We start from the raw sequence: 25,286 nt of genomic DNA, 5'->3' as shown, positions 1-25,286 counted from the left end.
TTCAATTTCAGGAAAAAAGTCACCAAAAACATTAAAAAAGTACTAATACCTTTATTATGGCATAAAGCAATATTTTATACATTAACGCAATTTTATAGTAAAAACATTTTATGTACAATTGTAAAGAAACCACTGCATAGATAACACCAATGTAAAAATGGGCTGGCTTTTAAAAGTTCATTGAGTTCATAAATTGGAAAATATTTTCTCTGTAGAAAATAGTAAAAAGTGGTAACATTCCCCAGGCTAGCGCAAAAGCCCATTTCAACCGACAGTAGCTGAATTATACATTTATAAATATAGTTTGGATTCTAGGATCCAGAAGAGACTTTAGTTTCATTTACTGAAACAGCCATAGCCATGCTTTCCTTAAAATTAAGTTGTGTAAAGTGAAATATCCAATAATTTCCCCCTTATTCTTGATTTAGGTCTGACTATTTTTCTTTAGGCTAATCCACATCAAGGTTTTAATAAAGGACAAGTACTATGTCCTTCTAATCTGCTTGATAAAGTACCCGTTTCTATCTAAACTATGAAATGTTTTATTTCTTATTAATTATAATCCACAAGGCACGTGAGTTCTGTCACCAAACACCTTCCCCTAAATTCCTGTGGCTTGACAGGTAGCCACAAGGAACAGGAGGAAAAGTGGTAACACTGACAAGTGGATCAAGAAATAAAAGCCAAGAGAATTTCTGAGAACTGAGAAACATCCGGTCAGGATTCAAAGAGGGAACTGAAGCCCAAATAGAAAAAGGACATAGCCTGGAGAATCAGGGGTGAGTTGGCTATCTGAGCCCCTTATTGCAAAGTGATCAAGTAAAAGGCAGTTAGATACAAAGACACTACTAAGTGAGAAAAACCAGGTCTTAGAAAGAGTTCAGTTATTCAAAATAATTAAATGAAAACAAGATAGGCCATGTAGTTTAACTTCTCCCATCATAGTTTATTCCCTGAGATTCCCAGTACAGATTTTCTAGGAATTAAGGCGAGAAGACAATGCCATTCTTAAGCTCCTGGACCATGCAGAAGGTTTCTCAGAGAAGTAATATTTGAGAACTCAGTTAACTATCTGGCCAGAGGCTATGTCAAGTTCTCCAATTCCCTCAAAGCAACAACTTAAAATAATCACATAGCTTGTATTTAAAACCTCCCAATGGAGTAGCAGTTTAATAAAGATTCCTATACTGTGGCTATAGGAATAGGCTTTTTTGAGAAACTAAACCAGATCATTCTACCTAAAAATTCCAGTTTGCCCATTAGACATTAACTGCCAGAAACATTAATGACCCATTAAGGTTCTACCAATTAAAGATACTTTATCTTCACTTACTCTTCTCTTTACTCTTAACAGATATTTCCTTCTTGCATATGAAAACTATTTTCAGTGGCTTTGTTTTGATTTTTCAGCAATGCAAATCTCTGCCCCCTATTCCCTTAACTCCTTCTTGGTAAATAGGAAGTGTAATACATTGTCATCAAGCCCCGTATATCCAACCTCCTTACTTATGAAGAAAGTTATGGAGCCATCTCATACATTTAGAATTCCTTAGAGACACTTGCTCTCTATTAAAAACATTTTGTTATATATAGAGATATATAGATGTATAAAATCTATGAAGAATTCACTGAAGCACAAATCACTCTATATTGAGAAGCTAAAAATGTATCAAAGTGCACAAAATGATGGCTAATCTACATACTGTCTCCTATCATATGTATCACTATCCTCCAAATCTATAGCATAGGCTGGCATAAACACTATTACATCCAAGCTCAGTTTGAAATCTTGCTTCAAAACATCGCTGTGTTAATTCTCAGAAGACGTGTTATAGGATCACAGGAGGAATCATTAGGAAGTGGCTGAAGAATGCCAATTACAGAAGAAAGCGCTTCTCAGAGACTGTTGCATTCTGCATAGGTACTTAGGGAAGAACACTATTCAGAGATACTTTAAAGCAGTGGTTCTCAACCTGTGGGTCGCGACCCCTTTGGGGGTCGAATGACCCTTTCACAGGGGTCGCCTAAGACCACCGGAAAACACATATATAATCACATATTGTTTTTGTGATTAATCACTATGCTTTAATTATGTTCAATTTGTAACAATGAAATTGGGGGTCACCACAACATGAGGAACTGTATTAAAGGGTCGCGGCATTAGGAAGGTTGAGAACCACTGCTCTAAAGTATAAAGACTGGTCAACTTAAAAGTATAGGCAGATACATCCTTGACTTTATCTTATATAAAAAATGCATTAGAATAAAAATGCAATGAATTCATATACCTTTTCAAAAGGAAAACCTGATACAGAAGTAGCAATAAAGTTATAAATGACAATCAGATGAAGTGATTTACATGAAGCTTATCTCTCTGGAAGAGATGGGCCAGGGCAAGTGGTCAGGAAGGAAACACAATGTGCTTTTAACTTTGCATGGGAAAAAAAAGTTCAGTTCCATGTTGCCAAACATAGTTCTGTTTTGCCATATAAATCGTCTACTTCAATTACTAATCAAACGCTTTACTGAAACTCCGTTTCTGGCCTTTGTTCTGGAATCTGTTATTTCTGTTGCCACCGCCTGATCGCTGTCCCCTGAAGTTTCTATTTCCGTCCCGCTGTCCCCTGAAGTTTCTGCTTCCGTCCCGCTGTCCCCTAAAGCCTCGATTGCCTTCCCGCTGTCCCCTGAAGCTTCGGAATCCTTCCCGCGGTCCTTCCAGCTCCGGTTGCTCCGTGGCCACAGAGAGTTGCCAGCGCCGGGAATCATGCCATTTTTCCTGTTGAGAGATGCTTTTGTTTTTTCCTCTTTTATTTTTACTGAATTTGGTTTAAAAAGACACGAGAAAGACATTTTTGCCCTTTCTCAAAGAGAAAAACTAGACTGATAACCTAAGTGCGTAAAAGGTCACTGGTCAAAAATACTAACCTTCATGGCCCAAAAGCCAGAGTCACTGAAGGGTGGAAAAATAACTTTCACTATAAAAAGTACCCTTGCGCCGAAACCGGTTTGGCTCAGTGGATAGAGCGTCGGCCTGCGGACTGAAGGGTCCGGGGTTCGATTCCGGCCAAGGGCATGTACCTTGGTTGCGGGCACATCCCCAGTAGGGGGCGTGCAGGAGGCAGCTGATCGATGTTTCTCTCTCATCGATGTTTCTAACTCTCTATCCCTCTCCCTTCCTCTCTGTAAAAAATCAATAAAAAATATTTAAAAATAAATAAATAAATAAATAAAAATAAAAAATAAAAAGTACCCTCATAGCCTGGCCAGCAAGGCTCAGTGGTTGAGCAGCAACCAAAGAACCGGGAGGTAATGGTTCGATGCCCCGTCAAGGCACATGCCCAGGTTGCGGGCTGATCCCCAGGAGGCAGCTGATCAACGATTCTCTCTCATCATTGATGTCTCTATCTTTCTCCCTCTCTCCTTTCTGAAATCAATAAAAATATATTTTTAAAAAAGAGAGAGAAGTAGCCTCATAGTATAGCATCATCACAGTATCATTTATTCAATTCAATTACTATAGGTATCCAAAGCTCTCAGGCAGTAAAACATAAATATACCTTGTACAAACATGTTTCTCACAGCAGGAGTGAATAAAGAAAGATATAGCAATTAAAAAAGTTTATGTAAACCTCATGTAACATATATAGGGGAGTCTGGATATACTCTGTAGGAAAAAAAAACAAGCAGGCTGACCAAGAAAATATATCAGAATAAAATGTTAGGAGAGAAAAATCCTAAAATTCTTAATTGCCTTTTAGTGAAGGGCCTAGAGCTATTGTTTCCTTTCTATTATTCTGTATTTTCAATAACAAGCATTCTACAATTTAGATATGTTAACTTCAAAATCAAGAAAAAGAATACCTGTATTCCTGTGACTGCTTCAGTACGGACATCAAAGCAAACACCCTAGAAATCAAAACAAAAGCAGTTAATCCAGCCTTTGACCCGAATTATAAAATGCACATTAAGTAATACACCGAATGACCAGGTATTGTTTGTTTTTTTTTTTTAAATATATTTTATTGATTTTTTTACAGAGAGGAAGGGAGAGAGATAGAGAGTTAGAAACATCGATGAGAGAAAAACATCGATCAGCTGCCTCCTGCACGCCCCCTACTGGGGATGTGCCCGCAACCCAGGTACATGCCCTTGACCGGAATCGAACCTGGGACCTTTCAGTCCGCAGGCCAACGCTCTATCCACTGAGCCAAACCGGTTTCGGCTAGGTATTGTTTTTTTAAAAAAGAAGGTATTTTAAAAAAAGGAATATCACATTTCGCATTAAGATATTTAAAAATTGTATAACCAGCAAATACTGTTTATAAATGGCCTCTTTTTTGCCATCAATAATGTTCTGAAATGCTTCTTGTGTCCTTTATTTTTATTATCTCTTTATAGCTTTTCATATTTCTTCTTTGTTATTTACTAAGATAATAATGGACAGGAGAACTCTGGAAGGGATAAATATTATGTACCTAAGCAAGATATTTTAAATGCTTGAAAAAAAATTAAATGCATAGATAGTTTGGAGTGTACTAGACTTTTTTCTTTTAAGTGTCCACAGAAATGAAGCCATGGAAAGTAATAAATTTGTCATTATCGAGTCAAAAAAAAGTATTAATTTAAGGTAAACTTTAGACCAAGACCAACACACTGTACCTCCCAAAGCACAATAGCAAAAAGCTAAGGAGATATATATATATATATCACTCAAAAACTATTTAGAACTGAGTAGAGGTCATTCTTGGCTATCCCACTGTGCTCATCCTCAAGTAACTATTAGCTACATTTATGGCTGAGGAAACAGAAGACTGGATAGGCTAACTGACTGGCCTAGGGCCCCACAGCTGGTAAGTAGAGTAGGTTTGAAAACTCTGCTCAGTATGGCTCCAAAACTTACGGTCTAAAACACTGCCTTTCATCAGAAAGAGTGTCAACTATTCAAGATGGCCGAACTAAAGCAGAAAAATAAATGACCTATGATTAATCTAGTTTTTTATAATTCAGCCTCCTATGAAGTTTTCTAAAAAGTTAAATTCAGGACACTTTATTTGATAATAAGCAGACATTATCTCCAATTAAGTCCTGTTTCTTGGTACCCATTTTTTATACTATATTCAAACTACCCCTGCAACTGACACAGGCACCCCTCCCCACTGACTGGTTGTGATTGCAACATTTTATGAGGAACAGCCCTTCTACCCAACAATTTACCCAGGTATAATCACAGGTAGCATCAGGTACTGATGGATTTTGCCATTTGTGGGAATGTTCATTTACATGTTTACTAAGTATTCAATGACAGGCTCTCACTGGGTATAGACAGAACTAGAAAACAGCCTTTGCCCTTGAGTAGATTATACTGTTCTTGAGGCTCTCAGCCAGCAAGCACAGCAAGTAAAATTTACCTGAATAAAGGTATGCCCTAAGAACTCTGCAGGACAGATACAGATGCCCCCAACTCTGCTTATGGCCAGGGAAAGCTTCACAGGGAGACTTAGAGCTAAGCCAAGTCACAAAGGACACCATGAAGAAAGAAATATTATAAACAGTGGGTTCAGCATGCATGTAGGATGAGAAAAAACAAGGCGTGCTTGGCACTGCTGGAGTAGAGGAGGGTGCTGGTGGTGAGGAGGCAGAGATGAAGGTGGTAAGGGGGGCGGGAGCCAGCTCATAGAGGATCTTATCCTCCATGGGAAAGTTGGGACTTCATCCCACACATTATGTGGAGTTAGAGATAATGAATGTGGTCGGACATGAAATGAGTTGAAAATAAACCTCATTTGGTTCACCAGGCCAACTATAGTCATGTACCCCTGGAAACCTGAGATCTTTAGGGGGTTCCACAAAGTCAAAATGATTTTCCTAAGAATACTGAAATGTTATCTGCCCTTTTCACTCTCATTCTTTCCCAAGGGTGCAGTGGAGTTTCCCAGACCCCACATGACATGTGATGATGTTGCTCTGAACATGATATTCTTGTTTTAGAGTCCCAGTTTTAACTTAATATGGAAAATAGCACTAGATATAACCCATATGAACAAAAGCTTTTCGGTGTCCCCAACATTTATTAAGAATGTAAAGGGGTCATGAGACCAAAATGTTTGAGAATTACTGTGCTGATGATCTATGTCATTAACTGAGAGCAGGACTCAGAAGAAAGAACACCACTTTTGGAAGGCAAGATTTTAAATTTTGAGTGTGAATTAAAGAATTTGTAATATTTGTTTTAAGTTGCTTAATAATAAACTCCATCTTAGTGGAGATGTCAGGGAAGCAGCTGGATCTTCAAGTCCAGCACTGGAGGCAGGCGGTTCAGGATAGATACACAGATGGGGTAGGTGTCCGTGACTAAGTGGAGCTGAGGGTCATGGATGGCACCGCCCAGAGAAAACTAGAGAGTGAACATATGCAGCCTCCCCGAGAACAGGGAGAAACCCCACACAGTGCTTTATTGCCGCGTAAAGCCACTGCACCAAAGCAAGGTCACAACAGAGCTCCCAGCCTTCCTTACCTCCTTTCCCTTGAGAAAGACCATTCCCTTCACTTTGGAATCAATATCCTCACCCAGTTGCTCTTTAAGTTCTTTCCAAGCATAACTAATGTTTGGCATTTCAATTGAGCACTTCAAGATCATGGTCACAAAGCCCTATGGAGGAAAGGGGAACAAAATTAAAGTCTTAAAAGCAAACCTAACTGATAAATACCTGCCCTCATGTTTCTAAAATGTTTCTGGAAAAGTTCTCCCTAAAAGGATATGCTGCCTTCCACCCCCCACCAACCATACAAATGAGTACAAGTAAAACTGAGGAACCCTGAATAGGATTGGTGGATTGTGCCGAAGTCAATAACCCCATTGTGGCATTATAGTTTTGCAAACTGTTGACACTGGGAGAAACTGGGCAAAGTGTACAGGGATCTCACTGTATTATCTCTTACAACAACCTGTGAACATATAGGTACCTCAAAATTTAAAAAAAGAAACCGAAAAGCATACACCTTCTAAAGTTTCTAGGTATGCTGGACAAATGTATTATGCACATTTATGTATGTGTGTATTTTAGGAATTTTAAGTTTTGAGATATAATTCACATAACCACAAAATTCACCATTTTAAAGTGTACCATTCAGGGGTTTTTAGTAAGTCCACAAAATTTGCAAACATCAACCTATCTAAAATTCCAGAACATTTCATCACCCTAAAAAGAATCCCTATGCCCATTAGCAGTCACGGCCATTTCCTCCCTTTTCAGGGACACTGGCAACCACTAATCTGCTTTATGTCTCGATGGATTTGTTTATATACATCTGCCTTCAAGCAAAAGTTAAAACATCTAGGGTTGTCAACAACATTGTAATAACTATGTATGATGCCAAATGGGTATTTGAATTACTTACTAGGGGAATACTCTGTGAAGTATGTGACTAACTGCTATGCTGTACATCTGAAACTAATACAAAATAAATTGAATGTTAACTGTAATTGAAAAATAAAATAAATAAAAAGTTGAAACAACTGGGAAGTTTACACTGGATCTTAGCCAAAAGGCCAAGAAGCAATGAAACAATTGGGAAGTTTAAAGGGAACACTTTCAAATCCTGCTCAAACTCCCAATCATAAAGCATCAGGTATCTGACAGGGACCTTACCGCCTCCGAGTTGATCAAGGAGCGCTGGTCTACAGATGTGGCACCTGAAATATGGGCCAGAGCTGCCGCCAGGGCTTCCACGGCTCCCTTCTCCTCTATCAGTTTCTCGGCTGACTGCTTAAAGTGACTAATAGCAGTGGGAGGAACAGAATCCAAAAACCTATAGTGTGAGTGAGAATATATTCGTTAGAAGGATGGAAGTGGACAGATTTCATTTTCTTAATGTATCTTTGTTGTCAAAAGTATTACAAATGTCTCCCTTTTTCCCCCATTGACACCCTCCACCCTGTACCTGCCTGACAGATTTCATTTTCAAGACAACATCTCAAGTAACTTTCTTTATATATATAAAAAACCTATCTAAAATTCCATAATATTTCATCACCCTAAAAAGAATCCCTATGCCCATTAGCAAATATATATAATTGATTTTAGAGAGAGGGATAGAAATAAAAACATCGATGAGAGAACATCAATCGGCTGCCTTCTGCAAGCCTCGTACTGGGGATCGAGCCTGCAACTCATGCATGTGCTCTGACCAGGAATCAAACTGTGACCCCCCTGGTTCACGGGCCAACGCTCAACCACTGTGCAACACCAGCTGGGCTAAATTAGTAACTTTCTAACGAGGTCTAACACATAATTTTGATGCAAAGCATGTAATCATCACATTTCTGTAGTAATAAATTCATTCCTTTGATTTTATCTAGTTCTAACCACAAAAACAAAATGTCTTATCCTAAGAAAATAGTAAGATATTAAGATGTTCATCACAGTGTTATAAAAAAAAAAACTTAACATGCCGAAACCGGTTTGGCTCAGTGGATGGAGCGTCGGCCTGCGGACTGAAGGGTCCCGGGTTCGGTTCCGGCTAAGGGCATGTACCTGGGTTGCGGGCACATCCCCAGTGGGAGATGTGCAGGAGGCAGCTGATCGATGTTTCTCTCTCATCGATGTTTCTGGCTCTCTATCTCTCTCTCCCTTCCTCTCTGTAAAAAATCAATAAAATATATTTAAAAAAACAAAAACAAAAACTTAACAATTTTAAAATGTGCATCAATAAAGCATGTGTTACTTTTAGAATCAGGAAATACTTCAACTATTTCCATTCTGAAATAAAAGAGAAAAAAAAAGACTCTCAAATCAAGTTAAAAATGATACATGCCTTTATGAGACTATACATTTATGTTGGTGATAATAAATGTCACATCTCAAATTTGAAAGAGATTATCCACAGGACGAATAGGCTACGTGAGGCAGCCTCTTTTGGCAGGCCTGTCCCGCTCAAAACCATCTCTCATACCCCACCATCACCATCTTGGTCTCTTTTCTCCTTCTTGACATCTCACCCCAAATTTCCTTAACTGGTGTCATAAGAAACCCTGTTTGCAGAATGTTTAAAGAAAGACATGCTAAAAATACGTTTGAAAAATGCTGAGTTAAATTCTTTTCATTTGCAGAACTTTCCCCAGCTATTAATGTGCTAATATCTAGTATTTCTTTTTATCATGAACTCCTCTTGTTTATTTTTTTTTAATTGATTTCAGGGAGAGGAAGAGAGAGAGAGAGAGAGAGAGAGTTTTAAAAATTGATTTCAGGGAGAGGAAGAGAGAGAGAGAAACATCGATCATCTGCCTCCTGCTCAAGCCCTGACCAGAAATTGAACCCACCACACCACTTGGTATAGGAGATGACAATCCACCAACTGAGCCACACTGGCCACAGCTTATGTATTTTATTGATTTTAGAGTGAGAGGAAGAGAGAAACATCAATCAGTTGCCTCCTGTATGCACCCTGACCAGTGATTGAACCTGTGACCTTTCAGTATATGGGATGATACTCTAACCAACTGAGCCACACCAGCCAGGGCCTCCTATTTTTTAAAAAAGCATGTCAAGTGCCCTGGCAGGTGTGGCTCCGTTGGCTGAGCATTGTCCTGTGTACTGAGAGGTTGCTGGTTCAATTCCCGGTCAGGTCACACGCCTGAGTTTCGAGCTCAATCCCCAGAGCAGTGGTAGGGAACATACCTGATGGCATCTTTGCTGGAAGCTTTTATTATCTCTGTTGCAGAAGGAACACCTATTCGTTTAAATTTAATTCCCTACAAGAAAATGAACTATAGTTTAATACACAACATGGCCATTAACTATTTCCTTTGAGATTGGTAATCCTCTAATCTTTTCTGTCCTCTAATCTTTTATATTTACCAAACATATTACATATTTATAAGAAAAACTTTTTGAGAATGGTTTTATATTTACAAAGAGTTTCTATATATCATGCACCAAGTTTTCTTACTGTTATTACTGTGGTACATTTATCCCAACTAAGAAACCCAACTGCTGCTTTACTATTAACTCCAGAGTTCATTAGAATTTCACTAGTTTTTCTATTCATATTCTTTCCCTGTTCCAATATCCAATCCAGGAAACCACATTACATCGAATCGTCATGTCTTCTTAGTCTCCTCTGATCTGTGGCAGTTTATGTTTCCTTGTTGTTCATGACCTGGACAGTTTTAAGGATTACTGACCAGGTATTTGCAGACTGTCCCTCAATTCAGCTATCTGATATTTTTCACATGCTTAGACGGGGGTCATGGGTTTTTGGGAAAGAAGACCAGAGGAGAAAGCTGCCTCATCACACTGTATCAGGGTACATGCTTATCTGTCAACCATGATCAACTGCCAGGCAGCGTTTGCCTGCTTTCGGTACTGTAATTGCCCCCTGCCCCACCACCCCTACCATTTTCTTTGTAAGCGAGTCACCAAGAGCAGTCCACCCTGGAGGAGGAAGTACCAATTTCCGTACAGGAGCACTCCTACAACCCCCTAATCTAGCCTTAAATATTTCTGATGTGTTCTCATTGTCTGAAAGCTGCCTTTCTAACATAAAACACCCATTATAATTATTAAATATGAAAACAAAACCACTGCTTTCAAATGCCAAGTTATTTCAAAATGGGCCTTATATTGTAGGACAATGTATAAAATATGTATCTAACAAACTCTGAGTCGTGGCCACACACTGGAAATTCAACTAATTTCAAGTGAATAAAAACTGGGTAAAGAAACCAAAGGCCGACTTTACAACTCCACATTTGTTGAAGAAGGCTAAGAAAATAGTTTTACCGCTTTTTGCTCCACTTGCGCTAACTGATATTCTTCCTTGTGCTGATAAAAGCAGATGCAAATCCCAGTCCTTCCAGCTCTACCTGTCCGCCCAGAACGATGAATGTAGGATTCCACATCCTATTGAAGTAAAATACATGAGTGACACAACAAAAAAAGAGACAAGGACCTGAGCGGTCTACACAGAGGCAAGAGTGGAGGTAAATATGCCGGGGTTATGAGGGAAGGGGTTCCTTAGCATTTCAATTCATATTAAAGTATTATCAAAATTCGCTAACAAACAAAACAGAAACAGACTCTTAGATACAGAGAACAGACTGACAGCTGTCACAGGGGAGGGTGGAGGGGGACTGGGTGAAAAGGGTGAAGGGATTAAGAAAAAAAAAGACAAAACCTCATAGACAATAGTACCAGAGGGAAAGGGGGGAGGGCAGGAAGGAGGAAAGGGGATAATTGGTGACGGAAGGAGGCTTGACTTGGGTGGTGAACATACAATATACAGATGATGTATTATAGAACTGTACCCCTGAAACCTATGAAATTTTACTAACTAATGTCATCCCAATAAAGCCAATTTAAAAAAAAAAAAGTTAAAGCCCTGGCCAGGTAGCTCAATTGGTTAAGCAGAACCCCAAACATGCCAAAGTTGTAGGTGCAATCCCCAGTCAGGGAACATACAAGAAGCAACCAATAGCCCAGCCTGTGTGGCTGTTATTGAAATTCGAACCATGAATCAAGAAGTTGCTGGTTCAATTCTGTTGGGGCACATGCCTGGGTTATGGGCTGGATCCCCGGTAGAAAGCATGCAGGAGGCAGCTGATCAATGTTTCTCTCTCTAAAGATTAAAAAACATATATGTGTGTATGTGTACCAATTTCCTTACAGAAGGACTCCTACAACCCCCTAATCTATCCTGTGTGTATGTGTATGTATGTATATATATACACACATTCATGAAGCATTCTGAGAAAATATATATTAAAAAATGAAGCAACCAATGAACATGAATAGGTAGAACAGCCAGTCGATGTTTCTTCTCCCCCTTCCTCTCTCCATCTAAAATCAATTTTTAAAATATGAAAGTACTGTGACAATTTTTCAAAACCTCTAGAACAATGGTCCTTGTCCCATGGACAAGTCTGCACAAAGCACCATCTAAACAGTGCTGTCCGACAGAACCGTATGTGATTTCAATCTGTAATTTTCTAGTAACCACACTAAAAAGTAAAAATTAAAAGGTTAAATTAATTTTAATATTATTTTAACCCGATATACCCAAAAGTTTTATCACTTCAATATGCTACCTATTTAAAACAAGTTATCAAAATGAGATATTTTGCATTCTTTTCTCATGTCTTCAAAATCCAGTGCATATTAATAAAAAGTTTAAAATAAGAAACATTCCAACTTGTGTTTCACACTTATAGCACACATCAGACTAGGTGCATTTCAAGTGTATTCCACAACCCCACTGGCTGTGGCTATCATATTGGACAGCACAGGTCTGCAGGCTCATTTAAACAATATCTATGCCACACACTTACAGGACTTCCTTCATAAGAATTGATCACTAGTGCCCTAGCCGGCTTGGCTCAATGGATAGAGCATCAGCCTGTGCGGACTGAAGGGTCCCAGGTTCGATTCCGGCCAAGGGCATATGCCTGGGTTGCGGGTTCGATCCCCAGTAGGGGACATGCAGGAGGCAGCCAATCAATGATTCTCTCTTATCATTGATGTTTCTATCTCCTTCTCCCTTCCTCTCTGAAATCAATAAAGAAATATTTTTTTAAAAAAAAGAATTAATCACTTGTGATCACAGTAATCAGGTATTTTTTCCATCCTTTAATCCGGAGGGATTTGCCAGTTTGAGGGGAGGTGAAGTGATATGATAGTAACAGGCTCCTTCAGACCGTCTTTTATTAATTTTAAGTACTGTCCACACCATGTAAATTGTGCTTCAGGGTCCTCCCTTATAGGTTCTAATCTCCAAAAAAAACCCCAGTATTTTAACCATGGAAACTGCTAACTACAAGCTTCTTCTCCCTTCTCTATCTTCTAGCTCATGAATTTATCCATCCTACCTCCAACCCATCTAAATCCTACCCATGTTCAAAAGTCCAGTTCAAAATTGCACCATCTCCACGTAGCCTTCCAGGGCTGACCCTCTAACCAGAAATTATGTTTCCTACCTCTGGCCAGTGATCACACTTGCACTCAACTGTCAGTTCTCAGGGGAGAGCCTCACAATAAATTTTAAAATCACCCCTAGCATTCAAGACATGGCTTTTATTAATCAAATGAAAGTAAACGATACAACTTCCATTTTTAGTACCCAAAAGAAACAACAAAACAAAAATATAAAACACCTTTGGTGGAGAACATTGTATAACCAGATCAACCTCAGGGATGTCTAATCCACGTGCAGCAACGTTGGTTGCAACCATAACTCCAAAATCACCATTTCTAAAACCTTTCAGGGTGATTTCCCTTTGCTTCTGTGGGATGTCTCCGTGTAATGACTGGGCATCCTGCCAAAGAAATAAGCTAGCGTAAGAATCCAGATCCAACAATACGGGTACTTTTTACATCACCAATGAGGTCTGTCAAAGAGATTCATATTTTGGTGCTACTTCTACTGAAAATAATACGAAGTGGAAAGAAAACATGTGCCTTACATGGACAAGCTTTAAAACTATTTCCAATCTTTGGTCATTAAATCAAATTCACCCACCTATATTTAAAAGATACAGAACACCAGATAAGAGTGATCAAATCTATTAGCTGGTGTAACTTTGGGTTTAAGCCACTTTTTCCTCATCTCTGAGATGAGACTGACAGGTTAGGTGAGCTCTAACATGTATACTCTATTAATTAAAAGATGATTTGTCTGCCCAGTCGGTATGGCTCAGTGGTTGAGCATCAACCTATGAACCAGGAGGTCATGGTTAGATTCCTGGTCAGGGCATATGCCCAGGTTTTGGCCTCAATCCCCAGTATGGGTTGTGCAGGAGGCAGCCAATCAATGATTCTCTCTCATCACTCATGTTTCTATCTCTCTCTCCCTTTCCCGTCCTCTCTGAAATCAATCCTATGTAATAAAGAGCTAATATGCTAACTAGACCGAACAGCCGAACGACCGTCCGGATGACCTTCTGGACAACCGTCCGGATGACCTTCCAGATGAAGCCGGGGCTATGAGGACCAGCCAAGGCAGCCGGGACTGCAAGGGCCGAGCCCCTTGCACAAATTTCGTGCATCGGGCCTCTAGTAAAAATATGAAAAATAAAAGATGCTTCCTCCCTAAAGGAAAGGGAGAGGAAGGACCAACCTGCTTCATGGACGTATTCTGAGACAACTCCTGGGCTTCTTTCTTGGTTTCACAGAAGATGATAGTGCGCCCGCGAAATCCACTGTACACTCGGATCACATCCCCAATAACTGCTGCTCTTTGAGTCCAGTGGCACTTGATAGCCAGATGCTTAAAAGAGAGGGGGAAAAGGTCAATTTCATAAACATACCTGGAACCTGAAATCACCTGTTCACCACTAAGGTGCTAGAAGCAGTAGTTAAGCCCACCTAGAGCAGACTATACCACTGTTTAGAGAAAAAACTAAACCATGAAAGCAGAGGGCTCCTTCCATTTCTCCAAAGAGCATCTGACTTCTTTACTTTCTGACGTAAACCATGAAAATGTAGGAAAAGAAATACCATTTAGATTCCTACAGGAAACCAAATAACAAGAAAAACGTTTCTGTGTCTTGTTCTTTCATCCACTTAAAAATGCAATCAGTAGTCAGTTACATGTCTACTCCTTGGGTGAAATGAATTCAGGTAGGTACCTGACTCTAAGATGAAAACAGCTTCAACACAAAGCACTAGATCTCTCCTCTGCCCTCTAGTGTTTAAAGCCTAGGGGTAATTTCTGTTTAGATCATTCAGACAGATTTAGGTTCCAAAAAAATTATGAAATCAAACTACCAGAAAATGAACTCAGAAAATACAGATACCATATATGTCTTTACTTGGCTTTTCACATGGATTTGTGTTTATCTAGAAAAAGACTTTGTATTTGCCCATCTTAAAACTATCAAAATCAGACAGGAAAAAATGATATACAATTTATTACTAATTCCAGCAACTAAATGAATCATTTACCTCCACAGTTATTGCTGCTTTCTGAGTCCTTTTACCAATCAGGTCCACCTGTTCATATGTAGGCTTCATGTATTTCTTAGCAACATTATATACCCAATGAGGGCAAGTTGCAGAAAAAAGCAGTGTCTGGGGATTGTCTTCTGAATCTTTGGGGGTAAAAAAGTTAGTATGAATAACCCAAACAAGCCTACATAGTATTCCACCTAACCCAATTCTTCTAGGCTCCATTAACACTCTACAGCAACCACTAGGCCAAGCCAGGCATTAAGACACAGGTTACCAACAGGCAAATAAATACTGCCTAAATAATTTATGTAAAGCATCCTTAAAATAGCCCTAGCTGGTTTGGCTCAGTGGACAGAGTGTCGGCCTGTGGACTGAAGGGTCCCAGGTTTGATTCTGGTCAAGGGCACATGCCCAGGTTGCGGGCTCAATCCCCAGTAGGGGGTGTGCAGGAGACAGCCAATCAATGATTCTCTCTCATCATTTATGTTTCTATCGCTCTCTCCCTCTCCCTTCCTCTCTGAAATCAGTAAAAATATATTTTTTTAAAAAGAATCCTTGAAATAGCCAAAACCGGTTTGGCTCAGTGGATAGAGCGTCGGCCTGCGGACTGAAAGGTCTCAGGTTCGTTTCCGGTCAAGGGCATGTACCTGGGTTGCGGGCACATCCCCAGTAGGAGATGTGCAGGAGGCGGCTGATCGATGTTTCTCTCTCATCGATGTTTCTGGCTTTCTATCTCTCTCCCTTCCTCTCTGTAAAAAATCAATAAAATATATTTAAAAAAAAAAAAAAGAATCCTTGAAATAGCAAAAGCACTTGAAACTTATTTTCTTTCTGACCATTGGCCTTTATGAACCACAAGGAAAATCTGTCCAATATAACAAATCCTACCAAGTGAAAAACATCCTGGGGTGGGATGTGGGGGAGAACTAGGTCAATTGGGGGGGTGGGGGGACGTATGTAATACTTTCAACAATAAAGATTAAAAAAAAAACACAAGACACCAATTCATTGCACTTTCATATAGTTCAAATGGCAGTGTAAGCTCATAGAACCCTTTTTGAGAGCAACTTGATGATAACTATTGAGGAGCATGAACATTCATACCATTCAACTCAGTAATTTCACTTGTGGAAATCTATCCTAAAAAACTAATTCCAAACACTGTGGTATAAAAGGAAGCTATCTGCACACAAAAATGTTTGTAAGCAGAATTTATATTATCTAAAAATTAAACACATAGATGGAATTAAATCATGGCACAACCACTTCAGGGACTACTATGCCCAATTTGTGTATGCACAGTAGGGTTACATTAATGCACACACACTTATATACAATAGCACAAAGTCAGGAAGAAATGTACCAAAAGTCAAGTACACCGAACTGGTAGGTAGGAAATTCTCCTTACTTTCTCAAATTTCCCCCATTTCTGATAAATCATGAACTATTTTTAATTCAAGTTTTCCTGAATAAAGTAAGTCACTTCCCAATTTCCTAAAGCTTCATTTAACTCTTAGAAAACTACTTAATCACCACTCTTCTTATCCCTTTTATCAATTCCTTGGAGTTTACCTTTCTTGTATGCCACACTTAAAATCTCTTCCACTTGGTCAGCAAACCCCATATCCAGCATCTGGTCCACTTCATCCAGGACAACATGCTTAAGCTTGGTGAGCTCTAGCTTGCCATTCTGCAGGTGGTCTTTGATTCGACCTGGTGTCCCAACCAGGATGTCAATCCCATTCCGCATACGTTCAACTATAGAGAACATAACGATAAGATATGCTTGGTTTTTAAGTCCTTTTATTAGGCTGGGGTACCAATCACAAATATTTTTACTCTAAAATTTTTACCAACTACAAAGTAATATGCTAAGGATTGAAGATAAAGATACCAAGACATGCCCTAGCCAGTTGCTCAGTGCTTAGAGCGTCGGCCCTTAGACTGAAGGGTGGTGGGTTCCATTCACAGTCAGGGTACATGCCCAGGTTGCGGGCTCCAACCCCTGTGGGGGGGGTGTGCAAGAGGCAGTCAATCGATGATGTTTCTCTCTCATCCATGTTTCTCTCTCTCTATCCCTCTCCCTTCCTCTCTCTCTAAAGAAAAAAAAAAATCAATAAAAACCTATTATAAAAAAAGGGGAGGGGGGAGTAACCTTCAATTCCGAGTTTCTACTTCCAAGGGCCCAACTGGACTCTGTCCTTGGGGTTCAGTAAGATGCCTTTACAAGCCTTTAGATAAACAGGTAACACAAAAGTCCTGAGGAGGATACACAGGATCTGACACATCATTAGGCAGGACCGTGTTACTGACCAACTTTAAACAATAATAACAAAGAAAACCACCAGATGATTAGACCAGGTAAAGCCGGATGTCGAGGCTGGATCTAACCGGGGCATCCAACAGTGAATGGCATTTTCCTTTCCTCACTTTTGAATTTACTTACTTTGACCTCCATAGGGAGTTCCACCATAAAAACAAGCCACTGACAACTTTTTTGTGATGTCGCTGAAGTCTCTGCTTACTTGATTTGCCAATTCCCTTGTGGGTGTAAGAACCAGTACCTGAAAAGAAAAAACTAAATTTAATTCGTAACAAGTATTTTCAAAACATGTGCTTTGTAATGTGCTGTGTGTGTGGAAGGATAATATGGTTTCCAACAAGCCTACTCAGAAGAAACAGCTGTGATCTCCCCAATCAGAAGAAAAGTAGTTGCCCAAAGGTATGGTGTTCCAGGAAGGCTGCACGGAGCAGGCTGAGCAACTGGGGCGATGTTCATGGAGCTGCTAGTACTTAAAGAATAGCACGCCAGGAAAGGAACAACACCGCTAATAACATTAGCTAATATTTGTGCTTTTACTGTGCCTCAGGCTCTACTAAATGCTTAATATGCAATATTCTCATTCAATTCTCACAAGGTATTCACCTATAATATTTACAATGATACACAAGAGATTTCTAAAACCAAAGGCTAAGAGGAGGCTGAGCCTGGATTTAAGAGTCAGGCTCCAGCCCTAGCTGGTTTAGTTCAGTGGACAGAGCGTCGGCCTGAGGACCAAAGGGTCCCAGGTTTGATTCTGGTCAAGGGCATGTACCGTGGTTGCAGGCTCCTCCCTGGCCTGGGCCCTTGTCAGGGCTCGTGCAGGAGGCAATCAATCGATGTGCTTCTCTCACATCAATGTTTCTATCTTTCCCCTCTATCTTCCACTCTCCCTAAAACAGCGGTTCTCAACCTGTGGGTCGCGACCCCTTTGGTGGTCGAACGACCCTTTCACAGGGGTCGCCTAAGACCACTCTGCATATCAGATATTTACATTATGATTCATAACAGTAGCAACATTACAGTTATGAAGTAGCAACGAAAATAATTTTATGGTTGGGTCACAACATGAGGAACTGTATTTAAAGGGCTGAAGGTTGAGAACCACTGCAAAATCAATGAATAAATATCCTCGGGCAAGTATTAACAAAAAAATAAAAAATAAATAAAAGAGCCTGGCTCCAAAACCTGTGACCTGAACCTAAGGCAGGACCAACATGATGAGGGATTTTGAACCCTGGAGCAGTCTTTGATCCAGCAGGACACACAACATGAAACCACTACAGATCCTCCAGTAAGGTAACAACCTGACACAAATAGGATTTAAGAGCAACAACCCAATACATTCATCCAACAGATATTACTGAATATCCACTATGTGCCAGATGGTATTCTAGGTGCCAGAATAATCCATTTACTGCTGTATTTGTTAACAGCAGTAAACAAATAAATTAATGAGACGGAAGCATGGTCACAAAAGGCCAGTAAACAAGTGAGGTGGGGCCAGAAATTCAGGTACAAGAACCTCCAGCCAGTGTGACAACACAGGCATTTTAGTGAAGTAGGGAGGTTGGCCTCTTCACCTCTCTGCGTGTCTCTCCTTCCACTCAAGCATCGCTACTAAAAACGGGTTTCTCGCCCTGGCCAGGTAGGTCAGTTGCTTAGAGCATCATCCCATATGCCCAGGTTGTGGGTTCAATCCCAGTCAGGGCACAGATAAGAATCAAACAATGAATGCATAAATAAGTGGAACAACAAATCGATGTTTCTGTCTATATATACATAGCTCTCCCTAAAATCAATCAATAAATAAAAATGTCTGTGTCTTTAAAAATAAATAAATAAATGCTTTCTCCACTTCAAGTAAAAATGATAGACACTTGACCAAACCCGTGAGCCCTAGGGACAATCTAATAGTTTGAAAGAAACATTGTGAACATTAATAAATAATACAGGTGGTCACAACCATGGGATGGATTACAATATTTAAATATATAGGATTTGTGGCCAACACTATAAAAAAATTTTTTAATTGATTTTAGAGAGAGGAAGGGCTAGGGGGGAGGGAGAGAGGGAGAGTTGGGGAAGGAGACAGAGAAGGGGGAGGGGGTGCTTCACTTATATATGCCTTCATTGGTTGCTTCTTGTATGTGACCTGACCAGAGAGCTAACCTGCAACCTTGGCGTATTGGGATGATGCTCCAATCAACTGAGCTGCCTGCCCAGGGCTGTGGCCAACACTTTAAAAGAATTATCCAGGTTTATCTGCAGATACATATACAGTAAATACCCAAAAAAGGCTCTAAGGAGAACCCTATACAAAACAGGAGGGTTGTAAACAATGCCCAAGAGATGTTTGCTGTGCGAATTTGGAGCCCCTGGGGTCTGAGTCACCTGAGGGGCACGGCCTCTCTTCCGGTCATGCAGTTCCGCCAGCAGCTTCTCAATCAGAGGGATGGCAAAGGAGAAAGTCTTCCCAGTTCCTGTCCGTGCCTGTGCAATTAAGTCTTTCCCACTATACACGTGGTGAAATGTCTTCGCTTGTATAGGAAACAGGAAGGTCACCCCACGGGCTGTAAGCAGATTAACCGTGTTATCTGACATTGCAGCTCTTCAAGTATCAGCCATACGGGAGGAGGAATTCTACCTTCTCAACATCTACAAATTCAGGTTCAGATATATTCTAGTGGTGAAGAAGCTATTTGACTGAAAAATATCAATATATTTTAAAGCACCGAATTACAGTAAATATTTATTATTTTAAGAGTTTAAGTTGCTTGTCATGAAATGTCATCCACAGGTCAGTATAAGGTGAGAATCAGATGCTTTGCAGTCCAAGTCCAGACTGTGCAACACCTGGTTCAGAAAACACCCAGCTGAGCATCTGTGACCACCTGGCTCATTCACAGGCACACCGCTAAGATGAATTCTAAGCCAGGCTGGTATCATTAACCTAGAGATACCTCAAGAAGTGGGAGAGGATAAAAAAAGGAAAATATTAACATGGTATCACTGTTTAATTGCAGCGGCACTATCAGTCATTACACTTCTGAATAAATGTTAACCACCTGTTTAAGAGTCAACAAAGGCCATCACTAGTGTAGTCCTACGCTGTATATATAGATCTTCTTCATTATATGGCTGCATATAAGAACACATCCTAGTTCCTCTCAACAAATACGGTGGAGTGCTTCCAAATAATATGTTCTCATTTATACAATATTCTAAGAATATTACCTTTGAGAAGTTTAATAGTTTCTTCAGATATGGGGAAATTAGAGAAAGCGCCTTCTTTTTGTTCCACAGATATTTCCTATCAAGTAAAGGGCCACAGAAAGAAATCAGTAACTTTACCCATGCAGGTTAATACAGAGAAGCCTTCTGAGAAAGAAACCAAAGAACCTATTCTAACATACCTTTCTCAATCAACCCAAAAGACACAAAAACCTTATGGGTAAATGAAGGTCTAAAAAGGAAATAATCGCCCTAACCGGTTTGGCTCAGTGGATAGAGCGTCAGCCTGCGGACTGAAGGGTCCCAGGTTCGATTCTGGTCAAGGGCATGTACCTTGGTTGCGGGCACATCCCCAGTAGGGGGTGTGCAGGAGGCAGCTGATCGATGTTTCTGACTCTCTATCTCTATCCCTTTCTCTCTGTAAAAAATCAATAAAAATATATTTAAAAAATAAAAAGTAAAAAAAATAAAGGAAATAATCTGTAAAACCCTAGAAGAAAAATCTGTAGCAAATATATACCATACATATACTATGTACGGCTAGTGAAGGCAGGATCAGTCTCAACTAAGGACTATTCCATAGCCATTCCAAACAACTATGCGGTTGCACAGGTCTTAGCCCTTTTCCACAGCAACATCTCTCACACATCCACAGAAAATAAGGACCAGCCGAAACCGGTTTGGCTCAGTGGATAGAGCGTCGGCCTGTGGACTGAAGGGTCCCGGGTTCGATTCCGGTCAAGGGCATGTACCTTGGTTGCGGGCATATCCCCAGTGGGGGGTGTGCAGGGGGCAGCTGATCGGTGTCTCTCTCTCATCGATGTTTCTAACTCTCTATCTCTCTCCCTCCCTCTCTGTAAAAAATCGATAAAATATATTTAAAAAAAAGAAAATAAGGAACAAACAGTGGCATTGATAGTAAAAATATGAATGCCCAACAAATTGGGCAAATAAAATGCCCAATAATTATGTGAATTTCTAAAAATTTAAGTAATGGATTATATAACCATTAAGAATATTTAATATTTTTACTTAATAAATAATTAAAATAAATTAAATATTTAACAAGTGGGGGAAATGCTTATATAAAAGTGGAAAAGTCTGGATACAATAATGCATACAGTACAATCCTAATCTGATTAAAAAGATAATTCCATATATAAAGTACAGCAAGGAAATACCAAAATCAACAGGTTACTTCTGTACCTGAAAAGTGCTTAATATTCACTGAATTACTGAATGCAGAAATTCTAAGGAAACTTTTAAAAATAAATTTCTATATTTCCTTAATTCTCTAGATCACATATTATTTTTAATAATCAAAAAAATTCTTAAATGTTGATCATGACCTACAAACACAAAATTGTTTATTAAATTAGGACTTTCCTGAGATTCTGAAAGCTGTCAGAATTCGCTTCCAAGCAGATTTATTTAATCATCCTGTTCAACTCAAGTTAGTTAACAGCCTAAACAGAGACTTACAATCCTACTTAATCTTGGTTTAGTGAAACCCCTAAGAAAAGGAGGGCCTATTCACATGACTACATCCCTCCTGTTGATTTCTGACTTACAAATAAGCTGCCGGCGTCTGGAGAGATTGTCCCCCAAATTAAACAGATCTGCTTACTTGCAAGGAGGCATTCTGACTCTAGGCTCAACAGACCCCATGAAGCGCTAACAAATCAAATTTCCTCCCATTGTTAAGTATGTAGTGATTACCTACTTATTTATCTGAAATCATACATATCTCAACCTTACCTGCTCCAACTCACTGTTACTTTCTTCACTGGCAGCTTCATTGGAGTTAGAGTCAAGTCCAGAATGAGAGAATCCATTCTTTAGTTTGGGGCTTTTCTCCCCAATTTCTCCATTCATTTCCTTTTCTTTCTTTATCTTCTTGGGTTTAGGAGCATCCACTTCTTCTTCAGAAGGCTCCTCACTTTTTTTTACTTTTTTGGTTTTAGAGGAAACTTTCTTTTCCACAGACTCCTTTGTTTTTTTTACACTTTTGATTTTAGGAGAAATCACATCATCTTGAGATGGCTCCTCGTTCTTTTTTGCCTTTTTGGATTTAACTTCATCTTGAGATGGCTCCTCGTTCTTTTTTGCCTTTTTGGGTTTAACTTCATCTTGAGATGGCTCCTCGTTCTTTTTTGCCTTTTTGGATTTAGGAGAATTCATGTCGACCTCAGAAGGCTCTGCTTTCTTTTTAACTTTTCTAGCTTTGGGGGAAATGGCTTCTTCCTTTTCTTCTGCTGCCTCTTCAGTCTTATTAGATTTTGGCTTCTCTTTTTTACTTTTCTAAAAAAAAATAAAAATCAATAAAGAAAATGCAAACACTGCACAAAGCATCTGATACATCAATTCAGGACTACTTCTAGATTATACAATTATGAAGAACACAATTTGAGGGCATTTTTCAACATTTGTACTTCCACCTTGCAGTAAGGCAAAAATCAAACTATGCTTCCTAGTACTATTAGCTATATGAAGATAAGTCTATAGCAATAACGTCATTAGCTTGGAAGAGAATGCCTCTTAGTAACTACTCAATTCATGTTAGTCCAAAAGTTGTAAAATCAAATTTTCACGAAGTATTTCGGGTGGCTCATGGGATGCTCCCACGGGCTCTAAGCTAAATACACTATAGCAAGTGACCAAGTAAAGGAGTTTAATTCTGATAAAAGTAATAAGGCCATATATGTGCATGGATGGAATAGAGACTCTTCTTTCCTAGAATGCATGTACAGGTAAAACAAGGATTCTTAACATCTGCCTTGCCTACCTCACAAGTGCAAATGAATTTACAGACACTTCACGAACCAAAAAGCTATAAAAACTCACAATCTATCACCCCATGTGTAAAAAAGATGAACCTAATTTAAAGAAGATGTGGGGGTGAAGCACAAGTTACAAGGGGCTGGAATGAGTGAAGCCTCAAAACCAAATCAGACTATGGCTCCTACCTGAAACGTCTGACCCTCTCCAACGCTTCCCATTACTGAAACCTTCATTACCCAGTATTACTGGCTGCTGTTGGAGCCTGTTAAAACCTCTCTGACACAGCCCCAGCAATCCCAGAAGTACAGAGCTGAAATCTGCCTCCCTAGAACTTCAGGTGTGGCCTCGGCTTTCAAATCTTGGATGAGGGTAATCCCTCCAACATGACCGTCCCTCAGACATCAGGAAAACAGCCTGTTCCCCGCCCCCTCTCCACGACTTCAGAGCTTTCATCTCTTGGTTCTACCAAATCAGAGTGGATTTCCCATCCCCGTGGTCTCCTTCGGAATATAACGGAGTTCGGTCGTGTCCCTCCTAATCTGAGATCCCACAACTGAACACGGTCACGGAGGCAGGGAAAGTACAGCAGTGAGTGTCCTCCCCACCTGGGAAGGCGCGTCTGTGCCCCCTCGGCTTCCTACAAGGCCAGAATACTGCTGTTGTAAAAGCGCCCCATCCAAAAGACCCGGAAACAGCAAGAAAAGACCTCCTAAGTCGTATACAAGTTCTGGGACAAGCTTTGTTCCCACTGACCTCATCTCAGAACAGACCCGGCCACAATTCAATCACTATCTAAATACCATCAAGGAGGCAGGCCGCTGTCAAGGGAACTGGAGAACTGCACTCTGCCGGCCACTCTCAAAAATACGGTGCACAGTTAGCACCACAACAGGGTTTTGCATTCCAGCGGGCGATCTGGTCGCTCACATTAAGAGGAACTGATCTGCAGAACTACAGTGCCGAAGGGCTGCTTACCGGAAACGATGCCTCCCCGAGTTACTAGGATGAAAGCGTCTCCGCTGACGCCGCCCACGTGCGCAGGTGGGTGAAATCCTCGCTCGTCTAAAGCCTCCGTCCCCACCTTGACTTGACTTACAGTTCCCTCCGCGCACGCACCGGCCGGGAGTCAGGTCTGAGCTTGAGCCAAAACCTGGGGGCCTAACCGCCCAACTCAGCGCCCCGGGTGCGGGGCACCCAGGTTCCGGGACCACGTGGGACACCTGGCCCTCCCCGCAGTCCCGACCTGTCCCGGCCTCGGCCAGGACTCCCGCCGCGGGCCCACCGCCCACGGGAAACGCTACTCCCAGGCGCCCCTTGGCCGACACCCACGCGGGTCTCCCGACCAGCCGGGTCCGCGCCGCGCTCCCAGCGCTCCCAGCCGGCGCACCCTCCCCTCCCGCACCCCGGCCACGCGTCCTGCCGAGCCCCAGCCCCTCCGCCCTCGGTGGCACCTTCTCATTTTGTTTCCTCGGTGTCTCCACTTTTCCCATGGCCGCGTCTGATTCCAAGTCTGCGTCACTAAGGAGTTTCCCCGGCATCGTTCAGCACGAGCGGTGCAGGCCTGCCGAGCTCGTCCACCGCGTGGAGAGGAAGAGACAGTCTTACCCGGTTGGTCCACCCAGCTTCCGTCACTTCCTGTAGCAAAGCGTGTCCCCCGGAAGGAGAAAGCCCCAGGGAGGCGGGGCCCCACGTGCTGGTTCCAAGCACCGGCTGCTCAGCGCCTGGCCGTGAATTGATTGCTGCCGGCACCTAGAGTAGGAGGAACCTACTGTAGGCTAGAACTGGAAGGAGCACAAAGGTTGGCTTTGCAATTATTTTTAATATATATATTTTAAATATATTTTTATTGATTTCAGAGAGGAAGTGAGAGGGGAGAGATAGAAACACCAATGATGAGAGAGAATCATTGATCGGCTACCCCCTGAACTGGGAATTGAGCCTGCAACCCTGGCATGTGACCTGACTGGGAATCAAACCATGAACCCCTGGTTCATAGGTCGACAATAAAC

The 25,286-nt window shown here is 40.8% G+C and overlaps 1 protein-coding gene across 2 annotated transcripts; it reads right to left on the bottom strand.

Annotated features, from left to right (window-relative positions):
• Positions 1-35: 35 nt before the first annotated feature.
• Positions 36-24,886, bottom strand: DDX21 (DExD-box helicase 21). 2 transcript variants are annotated; one of them, XM_006105331.3, is made up of 15 exons: positions 24,729-24,886; positions 22,255-22,797; positions 20,500-20,575; positions 19,657-19,835; positions 17,389-17,506; positions 16,515-16,700; positions 14,937-15,082; positions 14,110-14,259; positions 13,148-13,309; positions 10,782-10,901; positions 9,678-9,751; positions 7,650-7,809; positions 6,515-6,649; positions 3,862-3,906; positions 36-2,776 (listed from the first exon to the last, which is right to left on the bottom strand). In XM_006105331.3, the coding sequence occupies exons 1-15, from the start codon at positions 24,813-24,815 to the stop codon at positions 2,510-2,512; spliced, it is 2,448 nt and encodes an 815-aa protein (XP_006105393.1). In that variant the 5' UTR covers positions 24,816-24,886; the 3' UTR covers positions 36-2,509. The 2 variants fall into 2 exon arrangements, with proteins under 2 accessions (XP_006105393.1, XP_023602156.1); XM_023746388.1 differs by having other exon boundaries at positions 2,685-2,816.
• Positions 24,887-25,286: the final 400 nt, after the last annotated feature.

The sequence above is a fragment of the Myotis lucifugus genome, unplaced genomic scaffold (assembly GCF_000147115.1).
Source record: "Myotis lucifugus unplaced genomic scaffold, Myoluc2.0 scaffold_671, whole genome shotgun sequence".
NCBI classification, from domain to species: domain Eukaryota; kingdom Metazoa; phylum Chordata; class Mammalia; order Chiroptera; family Vespertilionidae; genus Myotis; species Myotis lucifugus.
The sequence above is the reverse complement of the archived record's forward strand: the minus strand, read 5'-3'. Positions and strand labels throughout refer to the sequence as shown.